The sequence below is a fragment of the Leptonychotes weddellii genome, chromosome 4 (genome assembly GCF_054177405.1).
Source record: "Leptonychotes weddellii isolate Sample4059 chromosome 4, ASM5417740v2, whole genome shotgun sequence".
NCBI classification, from domain to species: Eukaryota; Metazoa; Chordata; class Mammalia; order Carnivora; family Phocidae; genus Leptonychotes; species Leptonychotes weddellii.
In genome coordinates, this window is record NC_138372.1 from 66398731 (window position 1) to 66417950 (window position 19220).

At 38.8% G+C, this 19220-nt stretch overlaps 1 protein-coding gene across 1 annotated transcript in view; it reads left to right on the plus strand.

Moving 5' to 3' along the window:
- Positions 1–19220, plus strand: part of CLCA1 (chloride channel accessory 1) — a 30058-nt gene that overhangs the window by 8837 nt on the left and 2001 nt on the right. The window contains exons 5-12 of the mRNA XM_081818719.1: positions 3423–3600; positions 6648–6866; positions 7433–7660; positions 10503–10677; positions 12506–12612; positions 14581–14796; positions 15572–15833; positions 16884–17054. Coding sequence (XP_081674845.1) covers positions 3423–3600; positions 6648–6866; positions 7433–7660; positions 10503–10677; positions 12506–12612; positions 14581–14796; positions 15572–15833; positions 16884–17054 — 1556 coding nt within the window. The remainder of the gene's footprint in view (positions 1–3422; positions 3601–6647; positions 6867–7432; positions 7661–10502; positions 10678–12505; positions 12613–14580; positions 14797–15571; positions 15834–16883; positions 17055–19220) is intronic.

Below are 19220 nucleotides of genomic sequence, written 5' to 3' on the forward strand. Positions count from 1 at the left end.
TCACTTTATAAGTGCTTCAATTAGTTGAATTCTCTACTCTGCAGTTACAAATCATTTGCCTCTTCGTGTATTTGTGTGTGTACATGTGCAACTATAAGAAATCTGCAGGTGCTACGTTGAGTGTCTCCATCTTCCTGCATCAGAATCAGGGACATAAACAAATCTAATGTGATTCTTCAGTGACTTCAGGGCAGAATGATATCTATGTGGACTTCATCAGTATGAATGGGCCTGGGAGGGACTGTAGAACTTAAAAGAATGACAATCGAAATATTAAAACAAAACAGAATTTATCCCAGTTAAAAAAAATTTTTTTTTAATTCGAGAGAGAGAGAGTGAGAGCATGAGCATGGGGGAGGGGCAGAGGCAGAGGGAGAAGCAGACTCTCCACTGAGCAGGGAGCCCGATGTAGGACTCAATCCCAGGACTCCAGGGTCATGACCTGAGCGGAAGGCAGATGCTTAACTGACTGAGTCACCTGGGTGTCTCCATCCCAATTTAAATTAAACTTTCTGTGGTGTCAATAGAAAGCAAACTGAATACTTGTAAAGTACTCTTGGCTGCCATCATTTTATGAGTGAGCTCAATTTCAGTGAATATAAACTTCTTTAGCACAAACAGGAAAGACAGGGAACTTCCTAATTTACTTTAAAGAGCTAGCATAACTCAGATACTAAAACCTGACAGGGGGGGCAGCTGGCTGACTTTTTAGATGAATGGTAAAGAAAATGTGGTATATATATTATATATTCCATTATACATATAATATATTCATATTCCATTCAAACTTTGTTATATGGAATGGAATCATATATTCCATCATATATAATATAATGTTAATATAATATATATAAAATGGAATATATATATATACACACACACACACATATACATATAATGGAATACTACTATTCAGCCATAAAAAAGGAAATCTTGTCATTTGCAACCACATGAATGGAGTATAATGCTAAGTGAAATAAGACAGAGAAAGACAAATGCTATATGATTTCATTCATATGTAGAATTTAAAAAACAAAACAAATGAGCAAAGGAGAAAAAAAGAGTGATAGAGAGACAAACCAAGAAAGAGACTCTTAACTAACTAAATAAATTGATGGTTACCAGAGGAGGTGTGGGTGGGGGAATGGGTGAAATAGGTGATGGGGATTAAGAAGTGCATTTGTCATGATAAGCACCAGGTAATTAAAATAAATAAATAAAATTAAATTTAAAAAATTTTAAAGTAGGGGAAACTCTAAGCAATGTGAAAATCAACATGAAGAAAACAAAAGAATCCTTCTAAAAGGGTTTAAAGGAATATCAAGATAAATTGGGAGACCTTCAATTCATGGAAGATGTAAATTCAACCCACATTAATATACAGGTTTTATGAAACTATTTAAAATGCTAACAAGATTTTTAAAAAGAATAATAGTAATAATAAAGGGAAATTCTACTTATTGAATTTTAAATATACACTAACACTACATTAATTAAAACAATGTAGACTGACAGACACATATATAATAATTTATTATTTAATACAGCTAGAACTACAAAGTTATGAGGAAAGGCAGAATTTCTTAAGATATCAGGGCAATTTTTAAATGTGTGGGGAAAAAATTAATAGACTCTCCTTCAATTGGATAGACTCATTATATATATAGAATAGGAAAAACTAGAAGAATATTAACTCTTTTGTGGTGAAGGTCTTTCTATGCATTCAAGAGTTGGAAAAAGACATAACTAAAAGAATAACAAATTTGGCAACCTAAGAATTAAAATTGTTGTTGTAAACAAATCAAACAAACTAAATAAAAAGGTAAAAACAGAACAAAGTATTAGAAAAATTAAGAAACCAGGCTTTTAAGAGCTGAGTATTGTAACTCGTAATGAACTTTCAAAAACCATAAGGAAAACAGGAACACTCTAACAGAAAAATGGACACTGGAGAAGAATAAATAATTCACCAAAGAAATAAAAATGGCTGATAAACATATAATAAATGTTCAGACTTACTAGTAATCAAAGAGGCACAAATTTGACAAAAAGGAGAATCTCAGTGGGATGAGCACTCCCACAGATGGCTGTTAGAGGCATGAATTGGCTGTTAGAGGCATGAATTGGCTGTTAGAGGCATGAATTTCCCGGAAAGCAATTTGATGACACATATCAAATCTGTGAAATTTTTCTTATTCTTTGATCCAGTAATTTCATGTTTAAAAATCCATTTTAAGGGGTGCCTGGATGGCTCAGTTGGTTAAGCATCTGCCTTCAGGTCAGGTCATGACCCCAGGGTCCCGAGATCAAGTCCGGAGTCAGGCTCTCTGCTCAGTGGGGAGCCTGCTTCTCCCTCTCCCTCTACCTTCTGCTCCCCCTGCTTGTGCTCTCCCTCTCTCTTTCTGTCAAATAAATAAATACATACATACATACATAATAAAATCTTTTTAAAAATCCATTTTTTTAGTGTATCAACAGACTTTAAAATGTTCAAACTTTTACTCTGGGAATCAATTCTGCAGCAAACTTGGAAACTGTCAAAACTTTATGTGAATTTTTATTTATTCATTGAAGTTTTACTTTTAGTACTGACAAATTGGGGAGAAAGCAAATAAATTAAGTTAGACTAGATTTATATTATAGTATCAAAACATACAGCTATTAAAATCACATTTAAAAAAAATATTATGAATTATAATAATATATTAAAATCTTAAATATGCTAATACACCAAGTTTTTTAAAAGCAGGAAGCAAAGTTATATGTGCAATGTTATGCTGATACATAGAGAAGAAAATACTTCAACATGTTAACAGTAGCTTATTTCTGATGGTGGGACATGATTTTTTCCTTTTCTTCTTTATACTCTTGCTATTTTTCAAATTTCCTATAGTGTTCATATATTGTTTATATACTCAAAAAATAAAATGTTGGGTAAAAGCAGTCTATTTATAATAGACACAAACTCATAAGCATATAAGGAAAAATCTAAAATACCTATGAACATATAAGAACTATGTAAAAATTGTACGATACAAACTAACTGGAAAAGAAAACCAGGGAATGTCTGCAAGCCTTTTAAGGGAAACAAAAGAGAGCTCCTGATTTTCTAGGAATGAGGGTCCTAGATGAGGAGGTGGCTAAGGTCTTGGATCCTTATTAATTCTGATGACAGTCATAAGCCAGACTTAGCTTTTCTGCTGCATAGAAACAAATTTGGATACCGTTTCGGGAACCCTTCAAATACTTTCGGGCAAACAAAAATGACACTGATGTGGATTTAATAATTTTGTCGTTTAAGCTGATATATTTGTTCACTGAAATACAAGAGGAAGTTGTAGACATCAGAACAACCTGACCACAGAGTCTAACCCTCTGAAATGATTACAGCACCTAAACATCTAATCTTAATATATTCTCAGATGTTCGACAGGTATTACTGGTAAATATGCAGTACAACACTGTCAGGGAGGCAGCTGTACCACCAGACCATGCAGAATCGACACAGCAACAGGGCTGTACAAAGAAGGGTGTGAGTTCCTACCTTCTAGATACCAGACCGAGAAGGCTTCCATAATGTTTTCGCCAAGTATTGGTTCTGTAAGTACCCTGTTCTTCTTTTTCTTTCTTGGCACTTATGAATTTAGTGAGGTTCTTATCCCTGATTGCTGCAAGAAAGGATCAAATTTTAGGAAATCACCAGTGAGCAGCTGATTCTCTGTGGGACAAGCTGGGAGTACAAAATCAGGGATAAATTCATATCTTCCCCCTCTGCCTTCCTTAGGTCCATTCTTGCAGCTCCATTATCTCCCTCCCACAAGCTTGGAGTTTCAGTGCTTAGAATTACTTCAAATATCCTTAAAGGCAGACAAGCACAAAAATTTTTAGTTAAATAAGAAATATACCCAAGAGGATCAGACACTTCTTTTTATTTCTTAACAAGAACATGATCAGTAGCCTTAAATTTAACTTACAGAGATCTTCTCAGCCTGCATATTTGCTTTTGGTTGGTTAACTGAAATTTTCTATATTTTTAAGAGCATTGGTGAAGGAGCTTGTAAGGAGTCTGTACGTAGTTTTAATAGGTTTAAGTAGTTTGAAAATACTTTCTAATGTTTTGGGGTTTTTTTAATGACCAACGGGTCATAAAATAAACTTGACAAATTATCCTTATTAGTGCTAAATATACATTTTGGCAAATCTGCACAAACTAAATCTAAGTGCATCAGTTAATCACTGACTAAAGTCAGTGGAGAGACTTTGTGGGGAGTCTCTCATCTTTCAACCTCTTATATAAAATTATGTTTTCCTTTTGGAATAGAGGGTGAAGTAACTTGTAAGAGTTACTGGTGGCATAAGTTTTTAAAATGTGATGTGCCATGGTTCAAAAGGCCCATCCTTCAGTCTGGCTTTGCAGTCCATTTCTAGACTTAATCAGAAATTATCAAGAGGGGGATGCCTGGGTGGCCCAGTTGATTAAGTGTCTGCATTCTGCTCAGGTCATGATCCCAGCGTCCTGGGATTGAGTCCCGCATCAGGCTCCTTGTTCAGTGGGGAGTCTGCTTCTCCCTCTGCCTGCCACTCCCCCTGCTTGTGCTCTCTCTCTCTGACAAATAAATAAATAATCTTTTAAAAAATTTAAAAAATAAATGTATTTGTTAAAAAAATAAAAAGAAAGACACTTTCAAGAGGGGGCCCAGATTTTGTGTTTTAAATTAACCACAAAGTTAAATTTGATGTACAGTCAGGTTTGGGAACCTCTGTAAGTTTTTCAGATCCCCTGCTAAAATAGAGCCTTATGATATCATGGAAACACAACCAAAATGACCTGGGACATGCAAATAAAGAGGAAAATAAGTGTTTTACAGCTAATGATTACTTTCTAAATTACTAGAATCTTGGATATTTAGTCTTTTTATTTTTTTTTTTTAAAGATTTTATTTATTTATCTGACAGATAGAGAGACAGTGAGAGAGGGAACACAAGCAGGAGGAGCGGGAGAGGGAGAAGCAGGCTTCCCGCGGAGCAGGGAGCCCGATGCGGGGCTCAATCCCAGGACCCTGGGATCATGACCTGAGCCGAAGGCAGACGCTTAATGACTGAGCCACCCAGGCGCCCCGGATATTTAGTCTTTTTAATTGAATGATAATACTGTGAATAGTAATCTGAGAGGAGGAATGAGGTTATGTATTCTTTGCATACTGTGGCTCCTTTTTTAATCCCCCAAATGCTAAGATATAAATGCTTAATGAAAGGGGAGGAAACTATCATTTATCGGCTGTGTTCGTATGGACCCTATTCCATATGTTCTCATGTAATTCTTGCATAATAACTATTGTCCTTCTGTAGATTAAAAAAAAAAAAAAAACCTGACATGCAGATTTTAGGGTTACTTAAAAAACAACAAACTTATATTAATGAGCTTTTATTATGTGTCAGACACTAAACCAAGTTTTGAGGAAGCAAAATTTAATGAGACAATTTTCTGCCATAGATGGGTTTATAGCCCAATAAGTGTACTAACAATGTTAAAGGGGTCTTACTTAAGTATCTCTAGGGTACTGTGAAGCCACAGGGCTGAGTGAAAATTCTTTGGAGGGGTAGGAAATGAGAAAACATTTTGAAAATGACCTTTTGGCTGGAACATGAGGGTAAAGTTCACAATGCAGAAGACAGAGGAAGAGGAATTCCTTGACAAAGTGGGAAACCATGAGCAAAGGCAAGTTTGAGAATTTACAGATTACAGTAGGGGGAAATTAGAGACTTGGAATGTACAGCCAGAGTGAGGCTGGAGAGTGAAGCAAAATCTAAACCATGGAGATTGCTACTTGCTATGTGAAAAAGTCCAGAAATAGTGTGTGAGCAATGAGGAGCCACCAAAGGGTCTTGAGCAAGGGGTAAGAAAGAAGCTGTTCTTGGAAACTATGGAGTGGACCAATTGGAGGGCAAACAAGATGGAAAAGTCAGATAGGAGACCAAAATAGTCTGATACAGGGACCATGAGGATTTGAATGACGGAGATTCCAACGGAGAAGGAGAAAGATGATGAACTGGAGAGATAGTGAAATAGATGGCTCTTGGTTATTTTGTAGAGGGAAGAAGATAGGATTTCCTGATGTAGGTGCCTGGGTGGATAGTGGTGACATCAAGTTAGAAAATACATGAGGAGGAGGAGCAGAGTTAAAGGAAAGGTGGTAAGTTCAATTATGAACACATGAAGGTTGAGGAGCCGGTGGGACATCTTAGTGGAAAGAGCTGGAATGCAGGGTGTTGGTAAGTGAGTGGGAAGTAAGGAAGTGAGTGGGATGTAAAAGGATGGAGAAATAAGATGGTACTAGCAAAGAAATGTTAAGAAGTGGGTGGTTTGAAGACAGTGGCGACAGCCTGAAATGACAAATTTGAGAAGTAGGAAGGAAACCAGGAGCAGATAAATAGATTGCTGAGTAGTACTAAGGGTCCAATGAGGTTGAAGATGTGGTATGAGATAGGAAGTCTGAATTATGGCTGTGAATTTCCCCAGCAGTGCCCTGCAGCGATTGTGGGATTAAGCCAAATTTACAGGTTAGCAGGGCAGACTAGGAAGGAGGACAAGGGATTTAAATATCCTTCTCTACTGTTTATCTCTATAATTTTATTGACAATTTCAGGTGGTTGAATTCTGTACAGAAAAAAACCACAATAAAGACGCCCCAAACCCGCAAAACCAAAAATGCAATCTCCGAAGCACCTGGGAAGTGATTAAGGATTCTGAGGACTTTAAGAAAACCACTCCTATGACAACACAGCCACCTGCACCCACATTCTCATTGCTGCAGATTGGACAAAGAATTGTGTGTTTAGTCCTTGATAAGTCTGGAAGCATGTCGGTACGCTCACTGGGTCTTGGTCGTCAGGATGCTGCTCTCACATTTGTGTATGATAGGATCTGGACCACAATTTGTAACAGGCTGGGAATAAACGCAACCCTGAGTCAGAACAGTCACCACAATGACATTACCACCAGAAACACCCACTTCAATTCTATTCAACAGAAATTCAGCAGCAAGTGTCTCATTTGCCAAATTAAATTAGCTTTCAATTTATGAGCAAGATCTGCTGAAGTACATAGCCTTGACATTTTTTAATGTTTCACTGACAATATGTACGTTTATAGAACTATTATCAAAGCAGTAATAATCTAACTAAAGCCTAATCTGGCTTGATCTTTTAGGGCTATTCAAACAAAGGCCCTAAAATTCTACCCAAAGATGCTACTAATCATAAAGGACAAATTTAATATGGAAATTTAATTTAATATAAAGGCCCTTGAATAAGCTTGTAGTCATTTACTCGATGTTAAGGCAGCCACTTCCAAATTTCCTCTACCCTGTTTTGTTATTAGTCTGCTCATCTAAACTCAACCTGACTGCTTTTCTTCTACTTCTCCATTCAGAATGATGACCGCCTTAAACGACTGAATCAAGCTGGCAAACTTTTCCTTCTGCAGATAGTTGAGCAAGGGTCCTGGGTTGGGATGGTGACATTTGACAGTGCTGCCTATGTACAAAGTGAACTCGTACAGATAAACAGTGCCGCAGAAAGGGATGCGCTCACCAAAAGCTTACCGACAGTGGCCACAGGAGGAACGTCCATCTGCTCCGGGCTTCGATCAGCATTTGCTGTAAGACAAGTTCCCCCGTCATTTGTCAATGTTTACAATTTCTGTTTCCCTAAACTCATCTCCGTTTTCAACAAAATTAAGTCAAGTTTTCTCTAATATTTAAGTTCTTTCATAATAGAGCGCCTACCTACCTTTCTAGGTTCCCGTACCAGGGACTCTCTTCCAGGTGTCCTATGTCTCAGCAACTTGGATCGCTTGTCCTTCGGCACTTCCACACCTTTGCCAGGCTCCCCACTTAGAATACTTTCTCCTGCCTCTTCTGTCCTTCAAATCACATTCATTCTTCAAAGATTCATCTCAGACATCACCTACTTCTGGACATCTTTCCTGATTCTTTCAACTGTACAGGATCACTCTTTCTACATCCTGTGAACTTTAACAAAAAATTTCTTATGACTTCTAGGCTCTTATGTATGATTTTCTAATCACATGCTTCACTCAAGCAAAATTTCATTAGGGATAGGATTTATCTCTTTACCTCCCAGGCTGCTGCACAGTATCTTTTATACGGAAGGTTCTCAATAAAATTGAATTATTTGAAAGCACCTGATGCTTATTTGCTCCAAATACATAATCCAATATTCCATAGTTATTTAGAAGATATTTACCCCATGAAAAAAGAATAAGAGACTGAAAAAAACTGGCTGATTAAGGTCTCAGAATCTCTGTGGCATCTTGGGCAGGTCAGCCTTCTGCCTGATAGGGGGCACAACACGTCCATGCGGCTGTTCCAGATTCCCAAGCAGCAGCAGGAACATTTAGTTTCCAGCTCACACTATTGCATGTGGACAACAGACAACCATTTCCTCAAATTCAGTTTGTCTCCTGAGACCTTTTATTCCACCTTGAAATTCAGTTCCCTAAAATTGATTTCCACTGTATGCACAGTCGGCTGCAGAACCCTTGTCCAGATGCCTGTGTGCATCTGGATTCTCTTGCCTCTACCACTTGCCCAAGCTTTGATTAAAGAAGCAAATGAGGGAGGGGAACGGACAGTGAAATCGCTGACATGTTATACTAAATTCCTGCTAAGCGAAACCTTAGGGGAGATGAGTAATGCCAGATGGCCTGGTGGTGAAGAGAGAACTTCTGGTTCTGCATTTTCCACTTAGATGGGTGAGAGAGAGTGTGAGAGATACAACTGGAATTTAGATGCTCCTCCTGCCCAATGGAGTCCAGATGTGGGATGGGAGGAGCTTGTGTGTGATGAGGGAAAGAGCCTTGCGTACTAAACTGTCTCAAGTTCTCCGCTGGTTCCTGCTGCAGAGCCCCTGTCAGGTCTGTTCTGGGCTCCTGTGTCTGCTGAGGGGCCCACTGGACTTTGTTCTCTGGGCTTGATCAGGGCCCAGTCCTCTTTCCTGGCTGACTCAGCCCCACCCTGGCTCTCACTATTGGAGCAGAGCCCAAACACTCCCTTGTCCTCCATCCAGCCCCTGAGCAGACTGAACACCCCTTAGCCTGTATAGTGAGATGACCTGTTCTCTTGTCTGCGGACTTCTGTCTTTCCTGTGGGATATGTGGGAATTTCTACACATTTTCTACAACACATAGCAGTGATCGGGAGTAGGACAATGGAATCCAAATTAAGCCCTTTCCCTGGCCTCTCAGCTTGTTCAGATCAAGGCCATGGCCATGGTTGAGAGGATCCTGGGCTCTGGGCTCTTCAGTCTCTTCCCTTATGTGGCAGCCCCTCTCAGAGTTCAAATAGAGTGCAGCACAAGTCCCCCATGCTCTTAGCTTTCCTTTCAACCTACTTAAGATGCTTTCCTTTTCTGACAGTCTGGTCCAGAGAAGAGAGGTTACTTAGGCTTGATTGCTAGTTTTCCCTTCTTCTGGGTCTCTCCTTCTACTCTTTTTAGGGGAAGAGTGGACTCTTGCCTTCCACTTCTGAAACAAGTAACACTATTTTTTGAATCTAATTTTCCTTCTATCATAATCTTATCCAACATTGGTAAAAGGTGTGTGCTTTCTACACAATGTAAAAAACTATAATCTGTGTTAATCAGGAATAGTTGAAACATAGATGTCATAGGACAATAGGAGCTGGGGTTAATAGGAACAAAATTATTTGTTATTCAGAGGGAATATTAAAAATTTTAATATCTCATGTGACCTAGGTACTTACCGGTCAGAACCAATGCCAACCATAAACAACTGGTATGGTCAGATGGTGAATATCAAATGGTGAATATCATATAAGCTAAATCTACCCTGCGTCTAATATCTCCCAAATATTATACCTATTCAATGAGGGTGGTTTCTGAAGGCATCTGGGAACCTCCAAAATCCTGTCAAGGAGAGAACATATGAAGAAAACTAGAAAAACCTCCTTTGCTGCTTCCCCAGTGCTGTCTATCCCTGGAACTACCCTGTATCCTTCTTTACAGAGCCCGCTCTGCAGTAGGGTAACCAAGAGAAAAGACTACTGTCAAGTTCCATGAATGTTGCTGATTTAAAATTTTATCATTTCGGGCGCCTGGGTGGCTCAGTTGGTTAAGCGACTGCCTTCGGCTCAGATCATGATCCTGAAGTCCCAGGATTGAGTCCCGCATCGGGCTCCCTGCTTGGCGGGGAGTCTGCTTCTCCCTCTGACCCTCCTCCCTCTCATGCTCTCTGTCTCTCATTCTCTCTCTCTCTTAAATAAATAAATAAAATCTTTAAAAAAATAAAAATAAATAAATAAATAAATAAAATTTTATCATTTCAAGACAGAGAGATATTTGACCATTCTCAGGCACTTTTGTTCATTCCCTCTGGGATTTCTCTTCTCATTCCCTTTAAATGCAGTTCTCCCAAACCCCTTGGCCACCCTGATAACTCATGCCCTGCATTATGTTCTTAGGTTATTAGGAAGAAATTCTCAACAGATGGATCTGAAATCGTGCTGCTGACCGATGGGGAGGACAACACTATAAGCTCGTGCTTCAACGAGGTGAAACAAAGTGGAGCTGTCATCCACACGGTTGCCCTGGGACCCTCTGCAGCAAAAGAACTAGAGGAGCTGTCTAAAATGACAGGTGAAAGGTGGTCTGCTGCTGTTGTGTCCCACTGAATTATCTCTTCCACTGGACTGTGAGCTCCAGTGAACTGGGGAGAAGGGGAAGGGTGGGACATATAGAGAGAGGGGTAATCTTATTAACCAACTACCTGCCTTTACCTCTAAATGACCATTAGAATTGACTCTACCCATTTCTTTTAAGGCCTCCATTCTAGGATTATGGCAGTCTGAAGGAAGATGGGATCAGCACAGCACTCTAGTTAGGACTCAGGTCTCTCTTCCCAGACACTTTGTAAGGACTGCAAAGAATCTAACAGGTTAGCCAGGAACCGCTCTCTTCCAGTTGGCAGCTGGCTTAGAGACCCAGGGAGACAGGTGACAAGCCACTAACTATATAACACCACGATACAAGTGCTCTATTAACAGTAGAAAGCACAGCAGAATAGAAAGTCTTTGACTTTATTAAGGGGGGGAGAAGGTCCAGAAAGGTGACATCTAAGTCGACACTTTAATAAGGAGTAGCAGGGGAAGAGCAAAGGGCCTGCTGAACCACACGCAAGGTCACTCTGAAAATGTAGAAAACAATGCAGTTTCTCCATAAAACAATATATTAAGCTTCTAACTATCATACACAAATCGTTAAAATAGATTCCATATGTGCCTGGCTTCTTTAGCAGAGTAGGTGGGCACAATTTTTTTTTAACTTAGGGCCAGTATTATGGATATAAATTATTATGCTGAGTTGCCTCCTGAGGCAGCTAAAATGACAGGACTGCTTGTTTCTAATACTACCTGCTTTAGGCTGGGTTTCCTAGAAGTAGAGCCTGAGACAGGGATTTGGGCGCATGTGATTTATAGAGGGAGAGCTCTCAGGAGAACAGGAGAAAGGGAAGTAGGACGAGACAGGGGAAGGACCCAAGCACAGAAGAGGACTTAGAGTCTAGCTGAAGCCTACCCCTACAGGGGCCTCTCAATCTGGAATTGCATTACACACCTGGTACAATCTTGAGGCAAAAGGGCTGACCTTTTGTACCACTGTGTCCTTCAGTCAGTGGCTGTGGACAGTCAAGGCAAGGTGGAGGTGAGGGAGCATGTTATTTCTCCAGCAAGCATAGCCTCTTTTGGTAAGGCAATTCTCCAGGAAAAGGGGCAGTTATATGCCATTAGCAGCTAACACTTAGAGCAGCTGGGGAGAGATTCTCTTGCTTAGGTAAGGGTATCTGGGTGGGGCCCCAAGAGAATTACCAAAGTACTTACCTTAAACTTTGGATGGCATTAATAGTTTAAAAGTGTTTTCACATCACCTATCTTAGTTACACATGTTCTAAATAGCCCGAGACTGAGAGACCTGGTGTATAATCTATTTTTTACTACATATTATCTTTTCTATAACTGGCCCTTGTCAGCTGTTATTTCTTGCTGTTGTTACATACACATGTTTTATGATTTAGGAGAAAACCCAAAAGTCAAGCTTGTTAAGATTATGTCTAAAATAAGAATAAATCAATAGGCTTGGAATAAGGCTTAATGAATTCTCTTTTTGAAGTGTTTGACCTTTAAAACATGAAATTTTATGCTATTAGTTTTGACTAATCAGAGATTCATGGCTGCTTTGCAGATAATTGACATAGCTGGGCAACTGAGATGTTGTTGAAGCTATTATTTAGTAGGATTAAAAACTTAGTATCAACTTCTGAATTAATCTGGATGCCTATTTGATGTTGATTGATACTTTAAAAATGCAATAGAATATTTATGTCACATATTCGGCTATCTTAACAATAGCTAAAATGGTGCAAATACTTGATTTCTAGAAAATAACTTCTGATAATATAATTGCATTTCAGGAGGTTTACAGACATATGCTTCAGATCAGGCTCAGAACAATGGCCTCATTGACGCTTTTGGGGCCCTTTCATCTGGGAATGGAGCTGTCTCCCAGCGTGCTATCCAGGTCAGAATTTTTACTCTTTGGTTTTTCATGTTTATAAATAATCATAACCAAGAGGGAGAGTTTAATGGTTAAAATTTTTAAGTACTACATTCTTCCAGTAGTAAGTTAAAACTAAAAATAGAAGTTTCAGTCTGATATTGGACAGTATTCCTAAAATGCAACACTACTGTTTTAAGCAAAGCAATTAGTGTTTACTTGTTTGGAAACAATACTGTCTTCTCCACAGAAACCAGCAATATACAATATTGGGTCCCAAAATTCTTTTTTAACATCTGTTAACAAGCACCCATAGCAATATAATTGGCTCAAAATTTTCTTCACAGTAGATCATCTTAACACAAATTTTCTGGGACAAGTAAGCGTTCAGGGATTACTTGCTCTATTTTTCTATTACCTCAAATGTCTGATATTTGTCAAGATTTCCTTATAATGGATGAAAAGTGTTTTGCTCTGTGAAAAGCCCATGATGTCAGTCAAGACACCTAGGCCTAAAAAAAAAAGACACCTGGGCCTGCCATTAACTCTAACTGTGGGTTAAGAACTTCACCTTTCTGGGCCTTGGTTTCTCAGCCAGATATGAACCAGAAAACATCCATGGATTCTTCTGGTTCTAAAATTTCAAGAAAACCAAATTTTTTTTCAAAAATCTTGGGACTATTCATTAAGAAAAGGACAAATGTATTTTAAATGTTCTTCTTGAAGCTTCAAAAGCTACTCATATGAATTTTTAAGCTAGAGAGTAAACAATCAGAACTCACATCTGTGTGAATTTTGATTTTTATTGTGATAACTTTATTGTGAAAGTTTGGCTGAAAATAAAAGAACAATGTCATGTCAAAGAAAATAATGACAGATTTGGAAACAATAGTTTTCTGATCTACCTGTTTAGCATTTATTCAATCAAAGAAGACAGCAGTTTTACTCATTTGGGTTACCCTAGCTCAGATTTAGAAAATTAAACTCAAGAGTCCAGTCTGGAAATTGGAGGAATGTGTCTGAAAAAAAGTGATTAAACTGATGAAAGGATAAGTTCACAGTCAGGCAGTTTCTGCCCATTACTTTTGTATTTAAGAAGCCTAACAGTGAGAGACAGAAATGAGCAGAACTCATTGACCCACCCACCTTAGGAATCAGATATAAGAGCCCTTCACTTGTTCCACATCCAAGATCAAATCTACCTATGAAATTAGAAAATTTGATTCTATGACCCAGCCACCCTATCTTCTCTTAGATATCAGTTTAAGGACAAGAAATAATTACCTAGGAGACAATCCCCACGGTCACATTCTCTGTAAAATTCCTGTTAACCCTTCCCCACCTCAGTCGCTGCTCTAACCACTCCTTCATTCTGCTCCAAACAACAAATCAGCCTTAGTCCTTGACTTACTTCATTTATTTTCACGGGGACTACAATAACACTTGACCTAGCATTGGTTATTTGCAAAAAGTCCCAGTCAGACCCCTTAAGAGTTTATAGTCTAGTAAACAGGATGAGGTATAAACACTACTAGGTATAAAGCAAAACACACTGTGAGAATATCAAAGGAGTGACAGAATCACGATTCTGTGGGAACTCACAGGAGGGAGAGATTATTCTCAGTCAGTAAGTGAGATGGACATTAGAGCAAGTGCCATTTGAACTGAATATTGAAGGACTGGTAAGGCTTAGACAAATGGAGATGACTGTATAGACTTTCAGGAAAAGCAGAGAGTATGATAGAGCCAGGGATTCATGACTGTCATTTGGGGAAGTGGTCTGGTTTGGGTGTCGGAATAAACATTGTGGAAGCTAAGGCTGGAAGAAAGGTAATTTAGAACTGGATAATGATAAGACCTAAATACCAAACCAAGGACTCAGGCATCACTGAAGGCTTTTAACGGGGCAACTAAGAATTGGAGGCAGAATGGAAGAGACTGTGTGATGGGGGCTGTATTCTCCAGAATGTAAAGAGTTGTTTTTCTTCACAGCTTGAGAGTAGAGGCTTAACCCTCCAGAACAATCAGTGGATGAATGGCACAGTGCTTGTGGACAGCACTGTGGGAAATGACACTTTATTTCTCATCACTTGGACAACACAGCATCCCCAAATCCTTCTCCACGATCCTAGTGGAAAGAAACAAGATGGCTTTGTAGTGGACACAAACACCAAAATGGCCTACCTCCAAATCCCAGGCACTGCAAAGGTATGGGCTCAGATTTTATCTTTCCCACAATTTGACAAGATAAATTAAAGTTTTTACAAAATAATCATAGCTTTTTAAATGTGGGTGGTTGCTAAAAGGAGAGTTAGTATTGAATGAAAGAAAGAACAAGGAAAATTCTCCATCCAATTCTCTATCTCATTAGTATGACAGCAAATCAAGGGAAAGGAAATTGGTGATATTTTCTCCAGGTACTAAAGGGAGAACTTTCAAATTACATAGAAGTCAAGATGCAAAATGGTCCTTGAAACTTCGGGATCATGAAAAGTATTTCCTCTACCTCAGGAACCCATTGATTTGATACTGCTTTTTAGAAACCAAGGAAATAATAAGGACACAGCTTCCTGACCTCATTTTCCCCAATTAGGATTTTCTTTTTTTTTTTTTAAAGATTTTATTTATTTGACAGAGAGCACAAGCAGAGGGAGAGAGAGGGAGAAGCAGGCTCCCTGCTGAGCAAGGAGCCCGATGTGGGACTTGATCCTAGGACCCTGGGATCATGACCCGGGCCGAAGGCAGCCGCTTAACCGACTGAGCCACCCAGGCGTCCCCCCAGTTAGGATTTTCTTGACAGTAAGAACCATGTAGTTAATCCAAATGTACCAAAATTTCCCTTGGCTGACAGAATATAAGAGATCTTCTTAGATATGCTTGTAACATACTTGTATCAGATAAGCCCTTCCTATAGATGGTATTAAAGTCAGGTCTGTCTCACCTACAGTTATTAATTGGAAATGACTCCATTTGTTTTGGTCAGGTTGGCACTTGGAGTTACAGTCTGCAAGCAAGCTCACAAACCCTGACTCTGACTGTCACCTCCCGTGCTTCAAGTGCTACTTTGCCTCCAATTACAGTGACCTCTAAAATGAACAAAGACACAGGCAAATTCCCTAGCCCTATGGCAGTTTATGCAAAGATTCATCAAGGATCCTCACCAATCCTCAGGGCCACTGTCACAGCTGTAATAGAATCAGTGAATGGTAAAACAGTTACCCTGGAATTATTGGACAATGGAGCAGGTAACCATTCAAAAAATTGGAAAACACATCTTTCTTTTCCAAAAAGCAACCAAGGAACAGAAGGAGGGCATGATCTGGTGAGGACGTTAGAAGCAGGGAGTCCACTACTGGGGGTCTGGTTGGGAGAGCTCCCTGCTTCCCCACAATTCCTATATTTTAAAAATGTTGGAAAACATGAATAAGGGCCTACCTTTAGCTTCTGCAAAGACCAAACACATTAGTGGCTCAAGTTCAGTACACTCAGATACTCCAGGGAGTTGTCAGAGGGTATTCCACTCTCCCCAAAAAGGGAAGGAGGAAAATTAATAACGATCTTATGTTATCTTTATTTTTATCTTTACCACACACTTTTGAGATATTATTATCCCCACATTACAGATGAAGAAACTGAGGCTTTCACATTTAGAAAGCAGCAGAGATAAATTCAAATGCAGTTATATATGCCTGCTATATGTATGTAGACTCTGTATTATCTTGCCCCCAAAATGAAAATCCTGCCCATTATTTTTTAAATAAATCTAACAGGGAGCGAGAGAAAGAGAATTCTACATTTCTTTTTAGAAGGAACATGACTGTTTACTCTGATGCAAGTAACTTTATTAGAACGAATTCTGTAAATGAATTTCCTACCCAAATCTACCCTGGTGAGAAGTCATAAGTTTAAAAAAAATAATCATATAACATTTTTTCTCCATAGTAATGTACAACAATTCAACTCAGTTAAACAGATACTTAATGAATAGTTACCTTGCGCTATGTTGGATGTAGCAGACATGTGGCATGACCTCTGATTTCAAAAAGAAAGACAACAATTCAGGAAGATAAAATATACACATATGAAGCTAAACACACACAGAGACATATACACATGTGTGCGTGTGCACATAAGAGAAAAAGTAGATTTCATCTTTAACACAAATCCTAAACTATCTTAGAGATAGCGCAAGATTATCTTTGCTTCGAAAATTTTTAACCCAAATATGAGTTAGAAATATACAAACGCCCATCTGCCTTTCAGATATTCATTAATTCCTTCATTTTCCTGTCAAGGTGCTGATGCTACTAAGGACGATGGTATCTATTCAAGGTATTTTACGGCTTATGATACAAATGGTAGATACAGTGTGAAAGTGTGGGCTCTGGGAGGAATAAATGCAGCCGGACAGAGGGTGACACCCCAGCAGAATGGAGCCATGTACATGCCTGGCTGGATTGAGAATGGTAAGTAATCTGTAATAACACACCTGGCTTGAGTAAAAGGTTTGGGATCAAGAGAAAACTAATAAGCCTGTGGGGAGAATGGTGTGATTTAATATCAGGGTTTCTCTGCCTGAACACTACTGACATTGTGGGCCACATAATTCTTTGTTGTGGGGGCTGTCCTGTGCATTGTAGGATGTTTACTAGCATTCCTGGCCTCTACTCACTAGTTATCAGAAGCATCCCCCACAGTCATGACAATGAAAAATGTCTCCCGACATCATCCACTGTCCTCTAGGAGGCAAAATAACCCTCAGTTGAAAACCAGTAGATTGAAAGTAGCTTTCTACTGCCTGGGTTCACATTCCAGCCCTCTACCAAAGTATTTTAGGTAATCTCTTTGTGCTTCACTTTCCTCAGTTGTAAAATAGGAATAATAATGGTAACTACCTAATAAGATAGTTATGAGGAATGAACAAGGAAATACATCTAATAAGCTGTTGCTGGTAAATAGTAATGTTCAATAAATGTTTGCTATTATTTTTAATAAATTTTAAAATATTTTGTAATAAAGCTCTTTCCACTGATAGTGGCATTTCCATAGAATAAGGGAATTCAGGGCTTATTATATACATCAGTATCACAAGCCCCACTGTCTCCTTTCTCTTGCTCAGACCAGGGAGAATAGTAGATGAACCTAATACCAGCCAGTACACTGAGCCCACATGTAAGCATGTGGGAAAATTGTGCTCCAAGAAATAGGCAGTCCTATACCACTCTTGGTCATAAACACTCGCCCTGGATTAGAGTTGGAATTGGGACCAGGACTAGTCCTGATGGGTTCCAGGACTTGTTTTCCATCAATCTCTACTGTCTTGGGTAGGTCTTTTCCTAGCACCTGGTGTATTGTAAGAACAGCTCCTCCAAGAAGCTTCCCACTGTCCTATTTACTTGGGTGTGTGCCCAGTAAAAGGAGGATTCTAGGACATGTGGTGTTTTCATGCAAAGGTGATCACAGGAAAAAAATGCTTTAAAGACATTGCTTCCAAAGCTCTTTCACGTATTTCAGCTTAGTTTATTTTCATTTGTTCTTTCTGAGTTAGGGGAAAAGGCAGGAGTTTAGCCTTCTTGGTTTAGCGGCCATATCTAGCCTCATGCACAGTGTTTTACTCACATTAGGACATTACATTCTTCTAATTATCCCATTTTACAGACAGAGAAACAGAGGCTAGAGAGGTTTTTGGTCTAACTGTGATAGGACTAACCATGATAGGACCTGGCTTGGCATTAGAGAACCATGTTTTTCCCCCTCTATCCCTTGATGAGCCTGAATACCAAGAGAGATGGTCTCTATTGCTGAATTGAATACTAACTCTGAACCTGCTACAGTATCCACTTTATCTTTGCCCAAGACCAGATTGATGGGTATGAAGATCAATCTGTCTTTACAGACAAAAATTTTAAAGGCTAAAGAAGTAGAGTTTATGAGAGAGTAAATTATGTGTAATGCCATATTAGGGTATTATGGAATATTTTTATTGAAATGAGAGTCTGAGAACCCTACTGATTGAGCAGGCCAAGGTATTTTTTGAATTCCAGGATTACTTTTATACAACCTTTCAGCAAGAATGTGAAGAAAATTGAGATTGCTACAAGCACTAAGTTCCTATGCATTCAATGAGAAAATCAGAAGTCTTCCAAAAGCATAAAATTTTAGAACCCCTAACACAAAACAGTTTATGAGAAGCTGCAATCTAATAAAGATAAAACACAAACATAGAGAAAGAGGGGGAAAAAATGCATGGAAGGAATAATTAAGGTAATTCTTGATGGTCCAGATGATTAATTACCAAATAAATAGGAAAAATAATAAAACCAACAGTATTATCTAGGTGAAAGAGATTTCTTGAGGCAGTCTAAGAAGGCTTAAAACAGAGGCAGGATTTAAGCTGAAAAATCAGGATAGGCAAAAAGATGGGAAGAGAAACAATTCTAGGACAAATGTCACGAAAATAAATTATGAGAATTGTTATTCCAGAAAACATCCAGAAAATATCTGTAAGATAAAAAACTGTGATTCTCTCTTTGTTTTTTTTTTCCTCTGATGCAACCTGATTTGGGATCTTTACACCAAATAGTTAAAATTAATTTTTTGTGTGGGAGGAAAGAAGGCAAAGGCGAGAGCAG